General features: G+C 37.0%; 1 protein-coding gene across 8 annotated transcripts in view; it reads right to left on the minus strand.

The window, feature by feature from the left end:
• PPIG (peptidylprolyl isomerase G) overlaps positions 1-18562 on the minus strand; it is a 51171-nt gene extending 32609 nt beyond the window's left edge. The window contains exons 1-6 of one of the 8 annotated variants that reach the window (XM_028123833.2): positions 18046-18285; positions 16665-16702; positions 2808-2885; positions 2642-2716; positions 1767-1874; positions 933-977 (exon numbers count right to left, since the gene is read on the minus strand). In XM_028123833.2, coding sequence (XP_027979634.1) covers positions 933-977; positions 1767-1874; positions 2642-2716; positions 2808-2868 — 289 coding nt within the window. In that variant the 5' untranslated portion in view covers positions 2869-2885; positions 16665-16702; positions 18046-18285. The other 7 variants (XM_028123843.2, XM_028123829.2, XM_028123857.2 and 4 more) reach the window with 7 other exon arrangements.
• Between the last annotated feature and the right edge of the window lie 2598 nt (positions 18563-21160).

Raw genomic sequence — 21160 nt, forward strand, 5'->3', positions numbered from 1 at the left:
AGTCAGGTTAAAAGAAGAGAAAATCAAGTATTAACCAACTCCCTCTCCCATCTTTTTAGATTAAAATATTTCTAATTTTCAATCCCTTGCCATAAATCCAAATACTATTATCAACCCCCTTTCTTTCCATTTGCATTTGTCTTTTATATTTTTTTTGAAAAAACAACACAACTTTGATCATTCAAGCAAAAAATAAAATGTTTCTTAAAAAGCAAGAGAAAGAAACCAGATAGGATTTTTACATTTCATCTGTTTCATTTCTGAGCACAAAAAGGCACATATCCTATATTAAACACAGAGAGGCACTCATTAACTTAATCTCTGCCATAGCATCATTTATTGTAGAGTAGCTTGCCTTCCAATCTTGGATTAGAATATGAGAACGCAAGTAGAATGTGAAACAAAATTTCACTTAATCCCTAATGTGAAAGATGGGAAATATGAAATTATTTCCACATTCACATGTTTATAGTCTTTCAAATGATCTTCACATCAATAAAAAATTCCAAAGAGAAAACTTAAAGTTGAGAAAAACATTATAGCCAAAGTTTAATATATTAAAGAGTTTTTTTCAAAAAGTGCATAGAAAAATGGACCCACTAAACATGTGGATATTGTTACTATGAAACACTGCTAAATCTCTTTTAATAAAAATTAAGATTAAGCTATGGAAGTTCCCATTCTAGCACTATAATTTCAAGAGTTTATTATAAATCATTGAAATCCTTCAGATAACATGATGTATTAATGTCCTGAACACACAAAAAATCCTACCTCTGTAAGAAAAATCACATAAAATTTTTCACAAGAAAATTAACTTTCAGATTCACTGTAGTTGGATATTAGTATACTGTTTAATAATCCTGATTCAATAGACAAATAAAATAATATAGAAAACATTAAAAATACAATGTAAATGTAAATATCTTTACCTTCAAAAAATCCTCCATAAATAGATTCCCCTCCTCGTCCATTTCCTAAGAAAGAAAAACACGACTCAAACTCTCAAGATAGTAATCTCGTCGAATGTACCCCCTAAATAAAATATTTCTTACAAAGTAGGTGCTCAAATGATTTTGAATCAAAAATACTCAAAGATTCACAGCATATCATAAAAGATATTAATTTAAACTCAATATTGACAAGATCCCAAATTACTTTCTTTCCCCTTCAATACAATAGCAAAAATGTGACAAAGCCTATTAAGGTATGTGAGAAAAAAGAACATTCAGATTCTAATGATTATGTAGACCTTTGAACAAAAATTAGATTTTTTTCAAATCACCTTTAAAAATACAGTTTGTTTTTACAATTTAAAAGTATAGGTAAAAACTAGGGGCGCTAGTTTTAAGGCAGTTAAGCATCTGCCTTAGGCTCAGGTCATGATCCCAGCATCCTGGGATCAAGTCTCACATTGGACTTGTTCAGCAGGGAGCCTGCTTCTCCCTCTGCCTGCCGCTCCCCCTGCTTGTGCGCCCCCTCTCTCACAAATAAATAAAAATCTTTAAAAATAACGGAAGATAAATAAAAGTATAGGAAAACCTATATTGTAGTTAAGGATTACTAGTTTTGACAAGACGAAACACACATACTGATAGGTTACTAAGAGATGAATGGTGTTTTTTATTCAGAAGCAAATTTCTGAAATTACTTCATGCATCCAAAGTAAAATTATTTCCTATGTGCTTCCTTCTTTTTGTCTATTTGAGTATTTCTAGAGACTTTAAGATCTAGGATACTTAACAAAGCATACATGATTTTCTTACCTTCACTGAAGTCACCACCTTGAACCATAAAATCTTTGACAACTCTGTGAAAAAGACAACTCTTATAATGTAATGGCTTCTGAGTTGATTTCCCTGTCCCCTTTTCACCTACAGAGAAAAAAATTAGTAGGCCATTTAGTAGAAAGAAAATCAAGGAAGCAGTATTAAAGCAAAATTAATGATGAAAACTATTCTCTGTAAAATACACCTCTTTTAAACTATGTAGTCTTTAATCTATAAAATTTTCACTCCCCTCAGGAATTTCTTTTTTTTAAATTCACTTAAAAACCATCCATGTTTTTCTGGAGAGTGTAGAAATTTAGAAATCAATCTCAGATAAAAGCCCATTACAAGTAGTATTTCTAAAAATTACTTTCACGGGGTGACTGGGTGGCTCACTCAGCTAAGTACCCGACTCCTGGTTTTGGCTCAGGTCGGGATCTCAGGGTCATGGGATTGACCCCCCCCCATTGGGCTCTGCTGCTTAAGAATCTCTCTCTCTCCCTCTGCTCCCCCATCCCCGCTCACACTCTAAATAAATAAATAAATACTACTTTCACATCTTGGTCAATGGTACATAATCTGAAGAAAATTAAAATATGTTAAATAAAAAAATTAAAACCATAGTCAAATGGGACTACTATTAGGCCAACTAAAAATGTCAACAGGGCGCCTGGGTGGCTCAGATGGTTAAGCATCTGCCTTCAGCTCAGGTCATGATCCCAGGGTCCTGGGATCGAGTCCCGCATCGGGCTCCCTGCTCCTTGGGAGCCTGCTTCTCCCTCTGCCTCTCTCTCTCTCTCTCATGAATAAATAAATAAAATCTTTAAAAAAAATAATAAATAAAAAATAAATAAATAAAAATGTCAACAAACCTGTACAAAGACAACGAAAGTTCTCGCATGTTTTGGGGCACACATCAGAAAATAATTCAAAGACAACTCTTCCAGCTGAAAAAGAAGGAAGCTCATTTATACTTTACTAATTTAAAATATTAAATATTCATTTATAAATGTTACATGGGAACATTAATTTTCTTACCAGGTTGATTATTAATGGCAATGTCAAAAAAACATCGAGGACGCTGAACCTTTATTCCCATGGCTCCAATACTTCAATCTATGAACAAAATAGAGTTTTAGGCAAACAGACCAAAACAGCAAAAATTTCTTATAAATTTGTAGGGGAAAAAACCCTGGAACACAAATTAGAAATGTAGTTTGAACTTACTTTAATATTTACTTCCATTACATAAATAACAAGGATTTTTTTTCTTTAGAGATTAGATTGCATTTTGTGAAACAAAAGACACAAAAGAAAAACCTTAGCCATAATATAATAAAAATTCTATTTTAACCACTGAATATAGATTGCTACCCAAACAGAAAACTGTATTAAGTCTGTATGATTAGTGAACTCAAGCAGATTACCTTTAAATAGAGAAAAATCAAGGGCAGACTAATCCAATCCTTTCGCTCATTGAAAACAAAAAGGAGAGTTTTGATTAAAATGGTGTTTTAAAAAGAAAAACATTAAAATTCTAGAAAATACCAAAAATAAATCATCAAGGAAGAAAGTGGGATATTTTAACGATAATATATGGCAGCTTCTCATTCTGAGTAAAATCACAACACTACATATGAGGCTATTTTCTGTTCATTCAAAATTATTATATCTAAGCTGATAGCTCTACAAGCAGTGTGTGATATTTTAAGTCCAGCGAAGTTGTGAAAAATCTATACTCTCCATCCTAAATAGAGTCCTCTCTTTACCAATTTTTAGAGATATCCGTAGAGTCACTGTAGATTTTAAGAAATAATACGATAGTATGTACTTTAGCCAGTTTCCTCCAACGGTAACATTTTAGAAAACTTATATAATAGCACAACTGTAGCGTAAAAGCAGAACAATGTTGATACAATCCTTTATCCCATTCACATTTCCCGGTTTTACTGGCACTCATCTGAGTACTTGTGTATTTACTTAGTTCTACACAATTTCGTCACACATGTAGGTTTTATATCACCACCCCTTATCAATTTTACACAACCCACAAACTACAAATCGGAATACTCTGCCCAGATCACCAGCAATTTGAAAAATGTAGGTATGTATTCATTCATTTAATGCTGATTATATGAATTAGGGATTAAATTACATAAAAGATATATTGCATTCAAAAAGATATACTGCATTAAAATTCAGCCCAAGTGTTGGTATATTCAACTTTTGGCATTATTGCACGAGAAAGGGGGGAAAATACCATTTTCTCATGACTACTCCATTTTTTATTTCTAATAGAAATAATGGATACTAGAATTTGTTTCACATGAAACAAAAGCAAAAAAGCTAAACTTTCAATCCTCCTGTAGCCTAGCCTTACAGAAAACAAAAAAAAACTTAGCAATTTTAGTATCTTGCCAAGTTTGCTGCATTGTTTTTACTTGTACAGAATCTCAACTCCTGCACACTTGAAACTGAGAATATGTTCAATCCATAAATCTGAGGAAACTTTCTTAAAAACTTAGTATCTGATTATTCTTTATCTTTTATTTATTTTTACGAGAGAAAGAGAGAGAGCATGAGTGTGGGGAGAGGCAGAGGGAGAAGTAGACTCTCTGCTGAACAGGGAGCCTGATGAGGGACTTGATCCTAGGACCCTGAAATCATGACCTGAGCTGAAGGCAGACGCTTAACTGACTGAGCCACCCAGGTGTCCCTCCTTTATCTTTTAAATAATTTTTGTAGGCCTTCTTAAAATTTCTACTTTTGGGGGTAGAGGAAGAGAAGAGAAAGTTTAATGATTTATTTTCCCCCCAAAAAACCTATATAACTACTTATTTAACCACAATGCCAAAGGTGGAGATTTCTATTCTTACATGAGTACTATACTATTCTTACAATGAGTACTATAGTATAAAAAATACTGTCCCAAACATACCAGATTGTTTATAATTACAGCTAATTTCCTACATACAGTACTGTGTTCTTGAAAACCAGGCATAATTTGGGTGCCTGAATGGCTCAGTCAGTTAAGCGTCTGCCTTCGGCTCAGGTCATGATCCCAGGGTTCTGGGATCAGATAGTACTGCATCGGGCTTCCTGCTCAGCAAGGAGTCTGCGTCTCCCTCCACCCTCCCCCTCACAATCTCTCTCTTAATAAATCTTAAAACAAAACCAGGCATAATTTATGATAGGTTAGAAAAATCCCTAATTACCCATAACCTTTTAGACACAATCTTTGATAATCGTCCGAGTTTCTCAATTCTAGGGCACAATGTAAAAAGCCTATAGCTCTGGTACTTTAAATTGCAATGAATACCACTACTAATTTATGGAGTTATGAGCACAAGTGGGAGCTACCACGATAGTGTTTGTTTTGTTTTGTTTTTTTAATCTGAGAGATGCTTACCTGGGTGAGTTCACTTTGGGAAAACTGAGCTACACTTAGATTTTACGTAGGTTTCAGTACATTATATTGTACCTCAATAAAGTTTATTTTATTAAAAAATAATAAATCAAAACCAAACCTTTACTTCTCTACCCCCACTTCTCTCAAAACTTAGTAAATATTATCACTGTCCAAATCAGCCAAGACTGAAAACTTGGAATCATCTTTGGTTGCATTCTCCTTCATAGCCATTAACCAAACATTAAAAAGTCAGTTTAGCACTGACTTAATTTTAGCTTAAAAAATGCTCTCACCATCTTTACCATTATTATCATTTCTTATCTAGACTACTGCAATAGCCTCCTAATTGGTTTCCCTGTTTTTACTTGGTCCTCTATTATCTATTCTCCATAGAATAACCTGAGTGGAGTGATCCTTTAAAAGCACAATTTACCATTTCATTCCTCTGCCTAATGTTTTTTTTTTTTAATATATCACACTTAATCAGAATGTCTTTCCACGGATTTAAGAATCTAAACCACCACTGTCCAAGAGAAATATGAGCCACATTTATAGTTTTTAAATTTTTAGTAGCCACATTTTAAAAAGTAAAAAGGTTAATTTAAATATTTTATTTAACTCAGTAAGTCCAAAATATTACTTCAACATATATCAACATAAAAATGTGATAAGGAGATATTTCCCATTCTTTTTGGGGTATTAAGTCTTAGAAATCCAGTGTTTCTTAATTCAAAATAGCCATGTTTCAAGTGCTCAATAACTATATGTGGCTCATAGCTACTGTACTGTATAGTACAGCTCTAAATATTTTAGCCCTACTGACCTCTACAACTTCATCTAATATTCTTCTCAACTTTGCTTTAGATACACATGTTCCAGCTGTTCCTCAAACATCCCGGGGTGCCTGGGTGGTTCAGTCGGTTAAGAGTATGCCTTCGGGGCGCCTGGGTGGCTCAGTTGGTTAAGCAACTGCCTTCGGCTCAGGTCATGATCCTGGAGTCCCGGGATCGAGTCCCGCATCGGGCTCCCTGCTTGGCAGGGAGTCTGCTTCTCCCTCTGACCCAACCCCCTCTCATGCTCTCTCTCTTTCTCTCTCTCAAATAAATAAATAAAATCTTTAAAAAAAAAAATAGAGTATGCCTTCGACTCAGGTCATGATCCCAAGGTGCTGGGATCGAGCCCCATGTCGGGCTCCCATTTGACAGCTCTCTCTGTCAAATAAATAAAATCTTTAAAACAAACAACAAACATCCCAAGGCCTAGTCTCTTCATCAGGTCTTCCACATTTGTTGTTTCCTCCGTGTGGGATGCTCTTACCCCAGATCTTCGCTTGGTTCATTCCCTGACTTAAGTCATTGTTGAAGTATCCCCTCCACAAAGAAAGCATCCCTGACCAGTATACTCAAAGGAGCAGCCCGTCCTCCAACACTTTATATCCCCTTACCTGCTCTATTCTTCTTCCCTGCATTTATTGCTAATTTATTTTATTATAATTCAAGTTTTTTTTATCTATTCTTCTTACTAGAATATAAGTTCCATGAGGTGATAAACCTCTTCAGTTTTGCTCCCCTCTTAATTCCTAGTGCCGTAAACAGGGCTTGGCTATGGTAAGAAATCCGTATTTAATAGATACATGATTATACATGAAAGGAGAGGCATGTGTGAGAACAGTTTTGCAACACTGTTAACAATAAAAAGGAAACATCCAAAATATCCCACAATGAGAGAACAGCTGAATACATTCTGGTATATACATGCTATTTAATATTATATAGCAGTTTAAAAAGTCTACATACTCTATCCAAAAATCCTATTACTTAGTTGAAAAGAAAAAAAAGCAATTTGCACATAAGCATTGTGTTTATAAAATAAATACTCTATCTCTACAGATAAAGAGTTACATAGCAAAACCGACAGCACTCTGCAGAAGGAACTGGGAGTAAGGATGGAAGTCAATGGGAGTCTTTAGCTTTAACTATAAGGTTTGAATTTTTGCAATGAGACTATATTCATGTATTAGTTCCCCAATTTAAAATTAGTAAAATTTAGGAGCGCCTGGGTGGCTCAGTTGGTTGAGCATCTCCTTCGGCTCAGGTCATGATCCCGGAGGCCTGGGATCAAGCCCCATGTCGGGCTCCCTGCTCAGCGGGGAGCCTGGTTCTCCCTCTCCTCCTTGCTCATGCTCTCTCGCTATCTGTCTCTTTCAAATAAATATAAATAAAATCTTTAAAAAATAAGTAAATAAAATTAATAAAATTTAAGGATATATCCGCGTAATAAAATAAAATAGTAGGAAATACATGATAATCTAAGAGCCTATCTCTAAATTAAAGGGTCATATACGATTTTTTTTAGTTTCTCATTTCCCAAGTTTTCTACAGACCTGTAAAAGAAACTCTTCAAAAGAGCACTCAAGTTTTAATGTATTTTTTAAGTGTCTCACTTTCATGATTATTACTGCTGTTTAACATTTAAATCTAGAAGATCTTAGGAAATTATTTTTCTTTTTCACAAAACTGTGTACTCCTCCCCCAATGGAAACTAGGAAAACTACATGTAAATATTTATCCAAACTGGGTATTAAATAATTTTTCAGGTTCATGAATAAATAAATAAAGGAAATAAACAGATTTGACTTCATGAAGAAATTTATTATTCCTATTTGTCAGAAGGAAATTAGAAAGTAAAAAACAGGTGCCTGGGTGTCTCAGTTGGTTAAGCCTCTGACTCTTAGTTTTGGCTCAGGTCATGATCTCAGAGTGGTGACATCAAGCTCCATGGGGGGCTCTGTGCTCAGCAGGAAGTCTGCTTGAGATTCTCATTCTCCCTCTCCCCCTCCCCCACTCCATGCACTGGCACACGCACTTTCTCTCAAATAAATCTTACCAAAAAAAAGGTAAGTAAAAACGGGAAAATATTTTCAACAAACGTGTTAATTTTTTACCGTAGAACAGTGCTTAAGAATGGGGTGCTAGATAGAATGATTCTTCACTGACTAGGACCATCCTAACTCACTGCAGAACATTAATCTCCCATGGCCCTATTTAGGTATCAGCACATCTGACAACCAAAAAAATCTCCCAAGGTTCTTCTGCCCCACCTTTGAGAACCAATACCATAGGGAACATGCACCAAACAATTAAAAGCACAAAAATCACCCAAGGGAGCATGGACAATTTACAAAAAGTGAAATTAAAAATATAAACCATATTAACAATTTTGCTAAGCAACTTGGCATTACAGACCAACAACTTTGAATATATTCATATTCATTCTAACCTTCAACACTTTAGTAATTCAGTATCTTGGAATCTCTCTGAAGGCAATCATTTTAAATGAAATATTCTTTGATTTTGGTTTAATAATAATTAGAAACAACCTACATGCCCAATGTAACAGTTAAGTAAATTAAGAAATATTCATATGATGATCTATTACACTATGAAAATGCAATTTTTAAAAAATATGGAAAAAAATGTTAAACAAAAAACATTGTTAGATAGATTTTAAGTATAAAAACATTGGGGGCACATGGCTGGCTCAGTCAGAAGAGTATGTGACTCTTGATCTCAGGGTCACATGAGTTTGAGCCCCATGTTGGATTACTAAAAACATAAACTTACAGGGATGCCTGGGTGGCTCAGTCAGTTAAGTGTCTGCCTTCGGCTCAGGTCATGATCCCGGGGTCCTGGGATCGAGCCCCGCATTGGGCTCCCTGCTCAGCGGGAGGCCTGCTTCTCCCCATTTGTGCTCTTTCTCTTTTTCACAAAAAACAACACAAAAACAGAAACAAAAAAAAAAACAAAACAAACTCAAATCTACCCTTTACCTTAAAAAAATTCACACGTAGTCACTGAAGTGCTTTTTATAATACTAAATAAAAAACAAACTAGTTGTGCAGTAATATAAGCTGGTTAAATAAATTCTCTCATGAAATGGATGATATTTAGTGATTGGAAATCATATTCTTACATGTTAAAATGAGAGGTAACATTTTTCACCTAACAAAAATAAGCAATACTGACCTCATACATTGTTGCCAATAGTAAAGGGGTAAACTGATACAATCCTTTGCCAAATTGACAGCACACAATATTACAAGCGCATTAAATACTTTGATTCAGTAACCCAATTTAGAAAAATTTTATACATATCCCACACATTTGCAAAATAAGGTATTTTTAAGGTTATTCAAGGCACCATTGTTTCTGTGGTTTAAAGGCTGTAAATATAAATGTCCCTAAAGAAGGAGAGATTACATAAATCGTATTACATCCACACAACGTACAAGGCTATAGAAGGAATGAGAAAGCAGTTTATGTATTGCTTTAAAATTTAAACTTTGTTAAGTTAAAAAATAAAAAGCAAGGTACAGATACGGGTATGGCATGCTTTCTTTGTATATTTTTCAAAGAAGTAAAAAAATATGTATATATGTTTGCTTGTCTAATACAGAGGCAGCTGGTGGGAGAGGAAATGTGTGGCTGGGGAAGATGGGTAGGAAGTTTTGTTGTGGTGGTTTTACTGTATAACCAATCTTCTATACCTTTTCAGTTTTATACCACATGAACAGATTATTATTAAAAGTTACTACAAAAAATAAAAAGGAAAATTATCAAAAACTACTCATGGATTAGATATTAATAATATATTAAGTGAAAAAAGCAAGTTAGCAAAAATTCCCAACTTTACACATGAGATATATGTTAAAAAGAGATGAAACCACTATGCTCAAGACTTATCTGTACCACAATGTTCAGTGCAGCATTATTTACAACAGCCAAGACAGGGAGACAATTTAAGTGTCCATCAACAGATGAATGTATTAAGAAAATGTGGTATATTTACATATGTAATAGGATACTATTCAACCATAAAAAAACAAGGAAATCTTGCAATTTGCAACATGGATGGACCTAGAGGGCATTAAGCTAAGTGAAGTCAGAGAAAGACAAATACTGTATGATCTCACTTGTATGTAGAATCCAAGAAAAAAAGGTAAATAAAAAAAATATATGTATACACACACACCCTGCCCAAACTCACAGAAAAAGAAATCAGATTTTTAGTTACCAGAGCTGGGGAGAGAGGGTAAGAGCAATTGAATGAAGATGATCAAAAGATACAAACTTCCAGTTATAAGTACTGGAGATGTAATAAACGTGATGGCTATAGTTAACTGCTGTATGGTATATCAGAAAGCTGCTAAGAGAATAAATCCTTAAAATTCTCATCAAAAAAAAAAACAAACATTTTCCTCTTTGCACCTATATCAGACAATGGATGTTAACAAAACTTATTGTGGTAATCACATACACTTTAAACTTGTACTGTGCAATATGTCAATTACATTTCAATATAAGTGAAAGATAGGATTTACACCAAAATACTCATATTGATTATAAATTATGCAGCATTATTTATAACAGCCAAGATATGGAAACAACCCGAGGGTCCACTGATGGATGAATGAAAAAAGAAAATGTGGTATGTGCACACACACACATAGGAATATCATTCAGCCACAAAAAAGAAGGAAATCCTGCAGTGCCTGGGTGGCTCAGTCAGTTGGGTGTCCGACTCTTGGTTTCCGGCTCAGGTCATGGTCTCAGGGTCAATGAGATGGAGCCCCAGGACGGGTTCCACTCTCTTGAGATTCTTTCCCTCTCCCTCTCCACCCTCCTCTCAAAAATAAATAAATAAAATCTTAAAAAAACAAAACAAAACGGGGAAATCCTATTACTATGACAAGTATGGACCTAGAGGACATTATACTAAGTGAAGTAAGTTAGAGGAAGACAAATACTGTATATGATCTCACTTATATGTACAATCTTAAAAAAAATTAAAAACTAAATAAAAAACCTAAATTCATTTTAGGTCCTGGGGATGTAATGTACAGCATGACGACTATAGTTAACAGCACTATACTGTATGTTGCTAAGAGAGATGATCTTAAAAGCTCTCATCACAAGAAAATATTTGTAACTATGTGAGGTGATGATTAACTAGATTTAATGTGATCATTTTTGCAATATATACAAATATCAAATCATGTTGTACCTGAAACAGAGTATCAATTATAGCCCCCCAAAAAATAAGTAAAATAAGCCACCCCAAAGATTTACACCAAAATACTAACATTGATTATGTTTAGGCCATGAGTTTAAGGATAATTTTTATGTATTTGTTTTCTGAATTTTCTTCAAAAGACAGACACTAAGTTTACAATCACGAATATTTTTAAAGAAACACTAAGGGGAGCCTGGGTGGCTCAGCTGGTTAAGCCTCTGCCTTCGGCTCAGGTCATGTTCAGGGTCCTGGGATCCAGTCCCGCAAAGAACTCCTTGATCAGTGGGGAGCCTGCTTCTCCCTCTGCCTGCCACTCCCCCTGCTTGTGCACGGTTGCACGCTCTCTGACAAATAAATAAAATCTTAAAAAAAAATTTTAAAGAAAGTAATAAAATGAGATGTTTTGCTTATCAAAATAGTAAAGATCTTTTAAAAGACTAAAACAGTACTCAGCTCCTCTGGAAATATGTGAAACTCTTAAGTGTTTGCACATTAAACTGGGTTTTCACCTTAAACCAGTAAAATTCACATACTAGGTTATCTCTTGTAAGAAACTACCCTTTTAGAAAGCCTTCATGTATAAATTTAGCTATCAGTGCTCTTTTTAGGAACATATAATCAGAAGCAATCTAGTCACTATTACAAAAAAATGGTTAAATCATGGTCTCTGGTTGAACAAAATATCATAGTTGTTAAAGTACTGCTATAAACATTAGTAATTTGGAAAATGCTTATAATTTGTTAAAAAAATAAGATACAAAACAGTATATGCAAAAGCATTATAATCAACCACTCCTAAACTTCAAATTTAAAGATTTATAAAAAGAAAAAAAATTGAAAAGTCATTATTGTGTTGGTTGTAAGACCAAGATGGTTTCTGCCTTACTGTACTTCAATCTACTTTTAATAAATATAATTGGTATTATAAAGAAAAAATTCATAATAAAAAACATATATATAATCATCTAAGATTATAATGTACATACCTATAAGTGATTATAATACATACTTAGGTTATACCATATAAGGATACTTTTCACAGAAATAGATTAAAATTAGTTTTTCTGAAGTAAATCAAAAATGCCTTAAATTCAAGAAAGATGACAGCAATTATTAAAAGCACTACAGAAATCTCAAGTATGTAAATGTTGTTATAGCTAATGAAGAACAATGATGACAAAAAGATGGCTCACCACTATGTCTCTAATATTACTGAAATCAGGTTCTACCTAATCAGAAATATAGTACATAGTATTTCCTCCATAATTATGATTTCCTGATATTACTCACTAATACCTAAAATCAAACATGAGACAAGCATCTGATCAATTTTTCACGTTTTCAAGAAAAAGTAAACAATACAATACTGAGAGATACCAAAGATACAATTCAGGGAAAAATCAAGTCTATGCAATTTTCAATAAACTAATTCACGAATTTCCTAATGGTATATAATGAAAGATTTCAGAATGGTAGCCTGCTTTGTTACAATATTTGTTTAACCTAAGTGAGTTGCAGCTATTTCCATAAAATCCAGATATTTTCTTGAAAAACAAAAATAATGTGCTCCACTCCTGTACAGCAATCAACATGGTCTGCCTCCAACTATGGCCAGTTACTTGTTACTATTTACTATCTACTTGACCTCATGAACTCATTTCACCTGCCTGACTCCTTCAGAAATTTGAGTAATACTTAACCTCACCTACTTTTTTCATAATGAAAATACTTTTTACATAATAAAGCTAACAGACTCACTGAAAAAGTTGGATCACATAAAAATGCATAAAATCCTGACACTTAAGCTATAACTTTTAAAATGTTCATGTAGGGGCGCCTGGGTGGCTCAGTCGTTAAGCATCTGCCTTCAGCTCAGGTCATGGTCCCAGGGTCCTGGGATCGAGCCCCGCATCGGGCTCCCTGCTCAACGGGAAGCCTGCTTCTCCTTCTCCCACTCCCCTGCTTGTGTTCCCTCTCTCGCTGTGTCTCTCTCTGTCAAATAAATAAATAAAATCTTTTAAAAAAATAAAATGTTCATGTATATTTTTTTTCTAAGCAGAGAGAAATACAGTTGTTTTCAATGTTTACCCACAATATCATAGTTTTGTATGTATTTTAAAATAGCAAATGCTAAAATGTGTAAACTTCTGTAACAAATATACTTCATAAAAACCTAAGAGGAGGGCGCCTGGGTGGCTCAGTTGGTTAAGCGACTGCCTTCAGCTCAGGTCATGATCCTGGAGTCCCGGGATCGAGTCCCACATCGGGCTCCCTGCTCAGCGGGGAGTCTGCTTCTCCCTCTGACCCTCTTCCCTCTTGTACTCTCTGTCTCTCATTCTCTCTCTCAAATAAATAAATAAAACTTAAAAAAAAAAAACCTAAGAGGTAACAAATTCATACATAAAAAGTTTAATCTTGTAGTTTCATACATAAAATAATTTCGATATTCATCTTAAAGTAACATGAAGGATAGGAAAGGGGACAGGACAAGGACATAGGCAACTAATTACTAAAATATATGATAAAGGACACAATATTTGCAATTAGGCAATAAATAATGCAGTAATTTATGACATTCGAAGATTTAGAAGTTTCACACAGTATGAGGAGGTCAACAAAGTACTCAGTCTTCAAAAAGTAGACAGTAAATCTTTTAAACTATTAAGATTAGCAGGTCTTTGCCCTCTCTGCTTCCCTTGGCTAATTCCTCTGTGTCCTTAAAGATTCAAATAGCCAGAGTACACTCTATGGGAACTTCACCTTGACTCTCTAAAGCTTAAATGATCCTCCTTTGTTGAATCTTATTTTCGTTGTCATAAACTTGTCTGTAAACTCTTCAAATTCAGTACCCTGTATCTTCAACACCATGCACAAGGCCTGGCCCAGGACTACATTATCAAATGGAAATAATACTAGTAAATCAAGGCATGAGCAGAACTAGACTCTGCCTAAACTTCAGTACCCTCCTCCTATATGTACTGCTGCTCACATGGAATATTGCTCATTTTTATCTGTAGTCAGTAAATTCTTTTTTTTTTTTAAGATTTTATTTATTTGACAGAGATGAGAGCAGGAACACAAGCAGCGGGAGTGGGAGAGGGAGAGCAGGCTTCCCACCAAGGAGGGAGCCTGATGTGGGACTCGATCCCAGGACCCTGGGATCATGACCTGAGCCGAAGGCAGGCGCTTAATGACTGAGCCACCCAGGTGCCCTATAGTCAGTAAATTTTCCCAGAGCCTACCAGTCAGTAACCACCTTCTGAGTCTATTCCATAATTGAAACAGAACCTATTCCCTAGATCTGCCTGAGTTGCATTTTACTAATAAAATGTTTCTTTTCTTTCTTAATAAACAGAATCCATTATTAAGAGGGAGCATCCTCAGTTCAGGACTAAGAAATAAAGATGGAGGGGCACCTGGGTAGCCCAGTTGGTTAAACGTCTGCCTTCGGCTCGGGTCATGATCCCAGAGTCCTGGGATCAGCCCCACAACCGACTCCCTGCTGAGTCTGCTTCTCCCTCTCCCTCTGCCTCTCCCCTTGCTTGTGCTTTCTTTCTCTCTCAAATAAATAAAAATCTTAAAAAAAATAAAGATGGAAAGTTCTCGTCTGCTTAAGTTTAATAAAACAGGTAACAATTTTCACATATTTCCACCTCTAAGTGCAAGCATATTAAACTAATTAAAACCATAGATCTTGAAGATTACTTTCAAAGAAGGCAATGTGACATTCACACCAGCCTCTTCACCCCACCTTTGTTTTCTAAAAGATTTAAGAATTTAGGAAGTGCACTCCCCCTGCTGTGTTACCTCTATGTCTCTGTTGCCCCATCTTTTGCACTTTTAAGAGGTGTCTTAAAGCCATCACCAACCTCTTCTTGGAAGAGGTTGTACCTATAAATATAGGCATCAATTTTTTTAATATTAAAATAGTTGTTTTATTTTTTTTAAAGATTTTATTTATTTATCTGACAGAGAGATATAGCAAGAGAGGGAACACGAGCAGGGGGAGTGGGAGAGGGAGAAGCAGGCTTCCCACGGAGCAGGGAGCCCGTTGTGGGGCTCAATCCCAGGACCCTGGGATCATGACCTGAGCCGAAGAAAGACGCTTAACCGACTGAGCCACCCAGGCACCCCTAAAATAGTGGTTTTAAAACATGAATGATTCCTTAAGTCATTGATTTTAAAATGAATGAAGCCTCTTTATATATTATACTCTTAATTATGTATAAACTTGATGTATAACTTATGTATAAACTATGTCAGATAAATAAATAAAATATTTTAAAAAAAAGGGGGGGCGCCTGAGTGGTTCAGTTGGTTAAGTGGCTGCCTTAGGCTCAGGTCATGATCCCAGGATCCTGGAATTGAGCCCCACGTCGGGCTCCCTGCTCGGTGGGGAGTCTGCTTCTCCCTCTGCCTATTTGTCCTCTCTATCTCTCTGTCAAATAAGTAAATAAAATCTTTAAAAAAAAAAAGTGCAGGGGCGCCTGGGTGGCTCAATCGTTAAGTGTCTGCCTTTGGCTCAGGTCACGATCCCAGGGTCCTGGGATCGAGCCCCGCATCCGGCTCCCTGCTCCGCGGGAAGCCTGCTTCTCCCTCTCCCACTCCCCCTGCTTGTGTTCCCTCTCTCGCTGTGTCTCTCTCTGTCAAATAAATAAAATATGTCAAATATGTCAAATAAAAAAAAAAGTACAAAAGATTTCCCGTCTGGTACTGAAAGTACAAAGTCCCCAGTTACGGAAGTTTTCTCTGAGTATTTACACAATACTCCCTGTAGTAAATTTCAAGATGCAATATTGGCCCACAGAAATAAAAATACAGAGTTCTTATAGAGACAGTATATGCATTAAACCAGGGTAAAACCACTGACACTTAAATAAAAACTAAAGCTTGGTGCTAATATTAAAGCCCAAAAAAAGTGAAGTAACACAATATAGCAAAAATCTGCAACAAACTCTTCAAATCACTTGAGTTATCTATGGACTCCTAATGTGACAAGTTAGACATCTTAGTATATTAGAATACTAAAACTAAGTAATACATTATAATTCTATTGAAATACCCTATTAGTAAAAACAAAAATGGGAAAACATCAACATCTGTTTCTTAAAAGAGCAACACTGGAAGAATTAATTGCTAATGGTTCATACTATTGATGACTAGTTCATACTATTATGAACGGCTACCAATTTTCCTTTGCATGCACAATGGATGCTGCCTAACAGAAAACCTAATTTAAAATACGCAAAATATCTAAAGGACAAAAACTTTACTGAGGCCACTGATAACTGCAAGGCCACAATAATAAGCACCAAAAATGAAAGGCCTTTAATAAGTCACAATAAATGTATGTTCTTTAGGAGAACCACTGACTTCTTATCGAAAATCAATTTTACACAGAATTTTTAACAAACCTTATTATTTATTTCTGAAGCCCACAGCTGATGATAGCCTGAAATCAAAATATTTTACAGATGAAGAAACTGAGGTTCAGAAAGATGGTTGAGCCAGAAACAAATCCAAATTTTCTAAACTAGGAAGCTTGCATACTTGTACACTGCTGAAAGCAGGGGAAGGCAACCCTGACAACAGCCTGCAAAGACAAAAAAACCTTAAAAGTAAACACAATTAAAAAAAAAAAGCACAGAATCCTACTACAAGACCCATTGTGATTTCAGGGCACCTATAATCCTGAATAATAAAACCTTAAACGATGTAAAATGAACTCTAATTAAGAGAGAAGTAATTTATTATAGAAATAATCCTATCTAAAATGGTTAAAATAAAAAAAGCGGGGAAAGGGCGCCTGGGTGGCTCAGTTGGTTAAGCGACTGCCTTCGGCTCAGGTCATGATCCCAGAGTCCCGGAATCGAGCCCCACATGGGGCTCCCTGCTCAGCAGGGAGTCTGCTTCTCCCTCTAACCCTACCCCCTCTTGGGCTCTCTCTCTCTCTCAAATAAATAAATAAAATCTTAAAAAAAGGGGGGAATGCTAAAACGGGTAAATTTTCGGATACTTAAAAAATATGATGAGAGAAGCAGCCATTCTAGATATCCGTGCCTTTTCTGGATTTTACGGCACTATTGCGAAAATGTTCATACACCTCCTCACCCATCATTTTTACGAACCGGCAAATTACTGGCTTTTTTTTTTTTAATACCGACACACGCACACATGTTTTCCCCCTCATTTGGTTTTAGCTACTAAAAGTTAACGGACTCCCAAAAGTCCAGAACATTTAATTTTTTCTTGGACGTATTTGTCATCACTACTGCAAAAGCTTGGTCCTGAACAAAGTACTGCTGTAGGAATAAATTAAATCAACGGACAAAATGGTGCTTTTATAACATTTCCAAAATCACTAGGAGTTCTCCAATCCCGCAGACCCCGACTTAGCTCCTTAAAAGACTAAAGGTGAGCCAAATTCGCACACTTCCCCCAAGGCATATGGAGCTCTGAAGCCATCGCCTTCCTCCTAAAGAGTAATTATCTTCTACTAAGAGGCCTGCGCTGCTCACAGCTCCTCGGAAACGTGGGTGAACTTCCCTGGGATGAAAAGGGAAGAGCCTGGATTTCAGTTTTAGTCAAAAGGCCTGTATCACTTAACTATGTACGATAGCCGCTGTCTGTGAGAGGAAAAGATCGGAGTAGGAGGAAAGCCTGTTTTCAGTCTAATCTTAACCCCTGTGATCCAGGCTCCTCGCCCGCAAGTCTCCAACCCTAACCTGACAGGACGTCAGGTTACTCCTTCCCCACCAATTCTCCCACCTACCCCGCATTAGCGATTAGTCTTACGATTTTGAAGCTCAAAAATCACCCTTGTTCCCTAGAGTTCAGGCCGCCGCTGCTGCCGCCATATTACAGCTTGTGCGGCAAAATGCGTCAGGGAGGGAGGTGTGCGCCCAAGTGAGAGGGCGGGGGCTGGCAGGCGGAGGACCGTTTCCCAGGCCGGGGAGGCACGGCTGGAGGCCCTCTCCAGCTGCAACAGCTGCAAAGCCAGAGCCAACGTCCTTGAGGGGCTCGTTCAGGGACCAGGCAGCCCAGATACCTCGAGGCGAAGACGGTTGGCTCCGCCGGGCCTAACGCGTCGGCTCCGCCCCTCTCCTCGGGCTCTTCCCGCTCTCGTACCCACGGACTGCTGCAAAGGACGCCACCGAAACATAACGGGCTTCGCGCCACCTACCTGCTCCTGTAGTCTTCACTTCCCGGGGTCCGGTCCTTTAAAGCGCTTCAAATCTACCGCCGCCAGAAAAGGCGCTAAACCCCACTAACCGCCTCCCTCCCCCACAAGCCAGTCCCGGCGTGGAGGGAAATCGTCGCGCAGGAAGTACGTCACCCGTTGACCGCATCTCCTGGTGTTGTTCTCTTGCTTGCGTCACCTAAGCCTGGAGTTCCAGGATATTGGTACCTGTTAAATACCTAGTTCATAGGTAGTAAATGCTTCTGGTGTGAGTTGATTGGGAACGTTTGTAACCGTCAAAATGCCATATTCTTAGTGAAATGAAGTGCTTCATCCAGTAAACATGTATTCATTCTCTGCCAGAGTATTGGGAAGGAAGCCCTACCTTTAAGGAGCTTCCATTTCAGCTTCCAGTTAACGCTGTGACACAAGTTTTAAAAAACAGAAACGAACAAAGTGCTAGTTGAGGAAAAGAGGAAATTACATAAGGCATTGAGGCTCTCCTTTAAAATCCTCACAGCAACACCATGATATAGGTTATTAATGCTTGTTTTACGGATAAGGAATTCGAGGCTCAGGAAGGTTAAGTACCTCCTCCCTCCGCTAAATACACTGTTCCTAAATACCAAAGCAAATCTTTGACTCCAAATCCAGGGCTCTCTAGGGAAAATAGGACATATTGTGTTTTAATTGTTTTAAGAGGCAAGCATCCCTAGATTGGGTTAAAAAATAAATGCCTCTGTATTTGGAAGGAGGCGGGCTGACGACAATCCTTGTGGGGACACGGGACGTGGGGTAAATGAGTTTTAAAGGAACTAGCTAAAGGGACTTAGATTTTGTTATTGTATAGAAAGATTTTTCACTCATTTAAGGTAGGTAAATTATAAGCAACAGTTGGGCATGTGATATATGTAAGGGTCTCGACCAATTTAAAAAAATTTTTTTTAAGATTTTATTTATTTATTTGACAGAGACACAGCGAGAGAAGGAACACAAGCAGGGGGAATGGGAGAGGGAGAAGCGGGCTTCCCGTGGAGCAGGGAGCCCGATGCAGGGCTCGATCCCATATGACCTGAGCCGAAGGCAGAAGGCAGACTCTTACCGACTGAGCCACCCAGGCGCCCCTGGACCAATTTTAAGAGCGGTAAAACTGAGAGGACAATCCCCCTCCATATCCCCATCCCATCTTAAGGCATTGCCTGTGCTGCCCGTGAGCAGCAGCACACGAATTCAAATGCTAATCTCACCCGGAAACATCCTAACAGAAACACCCATAAATAAATGTTTAATCTAGGTAGCCCTTGGCCCAGTCAGGTTGACACAAAACCATCACAATGGGTATTGCACAATTTATTTATCTGTTCTACTTTAGATGGATATTTGTTTTGTTTTTGAATTTTAGCTCTTATTGAATAAAGCTGTGAACATTCTTGTATCTGGTGTATTAGAGAACATATATTTCACTTATATGTTGGAAATACACCTAGGAATGGAATTGCTAGGTTTTAGGATATGGGTAGGATCAGTTTTGGTAAATACTTCCAAAGAATTTTCTGAAGTGGTTGTACAATGTTCTTAATGTATATGCCTTGTGATTCCAGTATTGGTGAGAGCTCTCATTTGCAAATAAACCCAACTTGAGCTAGTTTAGGTAAAATTAGGAATGTATTGCTTCGTGAAACAACTGTTGCACAGTGTGGTGACTTTAAAATGTCTATAAATTCTCTAATGTGACTTTTAATGGATAGTAAAAGGCAGAGTGACAGTGTGATTTTGGAGAGTAGGTCATAAAAGGCATTTTGATTTCCTCCTCACTGTGTCTCTTGGATCACTCATTCAAGGGAAAATCAACTGCCATGTCAAGAAGATGCTTAAGCGGACTATGGAGAAGGCCATGTGACAAGAAAGGCTTCTTGGCAAAAGTCAGAAAGGGCTGAGTCCTCCTGTCAAAAGCCATGTGAGTGAGCCGTTTGGAAGCAATCCTCCCACCTCGTTAAGGCTTCAGATGACTATAGTCCTTGTTGATAACTGACTTCCGCCACATAAGAAACTGTGAGCCAGAACTGCTCAGCTAAACTACTTCTGAACTTCTGGCCTACAGATACTGTGGGATGATAAATGTTGTTTTAGGTCACTATGTCTTGGGAAGATTTATTACAATAGCAATGGATAACTAATACAGAGAAGAAAGAATAGATTGAATATCAGGGAACTTGCCTCTCGTCTAATTTGACTTACCTGTTTTTTGGCTACATTCTCTAGACTAAAGAGGTTACCTCACATTTTAATAATCTAAGTCGCTGCCAGCTCCAATTATAAAACTCCAGAGAAGTCTTTGATTAGCACTCTAGTGACAGCCCCAAAATTTGTACTCCCACTTACCGTAGTGAGGGGTGTTGCTGGCAAGTATCTGACCTGCCTACATTTTTTTTTTTTTAGCTGTCCCCTTGCATCTAAGTGAGGATAGGTGAATACTTCTCATCAGTGGAAAATAAGTGAAAATTATGTATATTACATCCAGGCCAAGATGTTTACAAAGTGCTATGTCTTCTCTGTGTCCTTTCTTCCTATTTTTGTTAGCTGGATCCAGAGAGTTTTAAGGCCCTGGGAGATTATAAAAGAAGTATAGTTTCCTGAATCTCCATATAGTGAAAATTCCTCCACTGACAAGGGATATCCACGTTGGAATGTGATATGATCAAGAAATCAAATTATGTTGATCCTAAAGGG

This window comes from Eumetopias jubatus, unplaced genomic scaffold (genome assembly GCF_037043125.1).
Source record: "Eumetopias jubatus isolate StellerSeaLion01/CBP00866 unplaced genomic scaffold, mEumJub1_p1.0 scaffold_3, whole genome shotgun sequence".
NCBI classification, from domain to species: domain Eukaryota; kingdom Metazoa; phylum Chordata; class Mammalia; order Carnivora; family Otariidae; genus Eumetopias; species Eumetopias jubatus.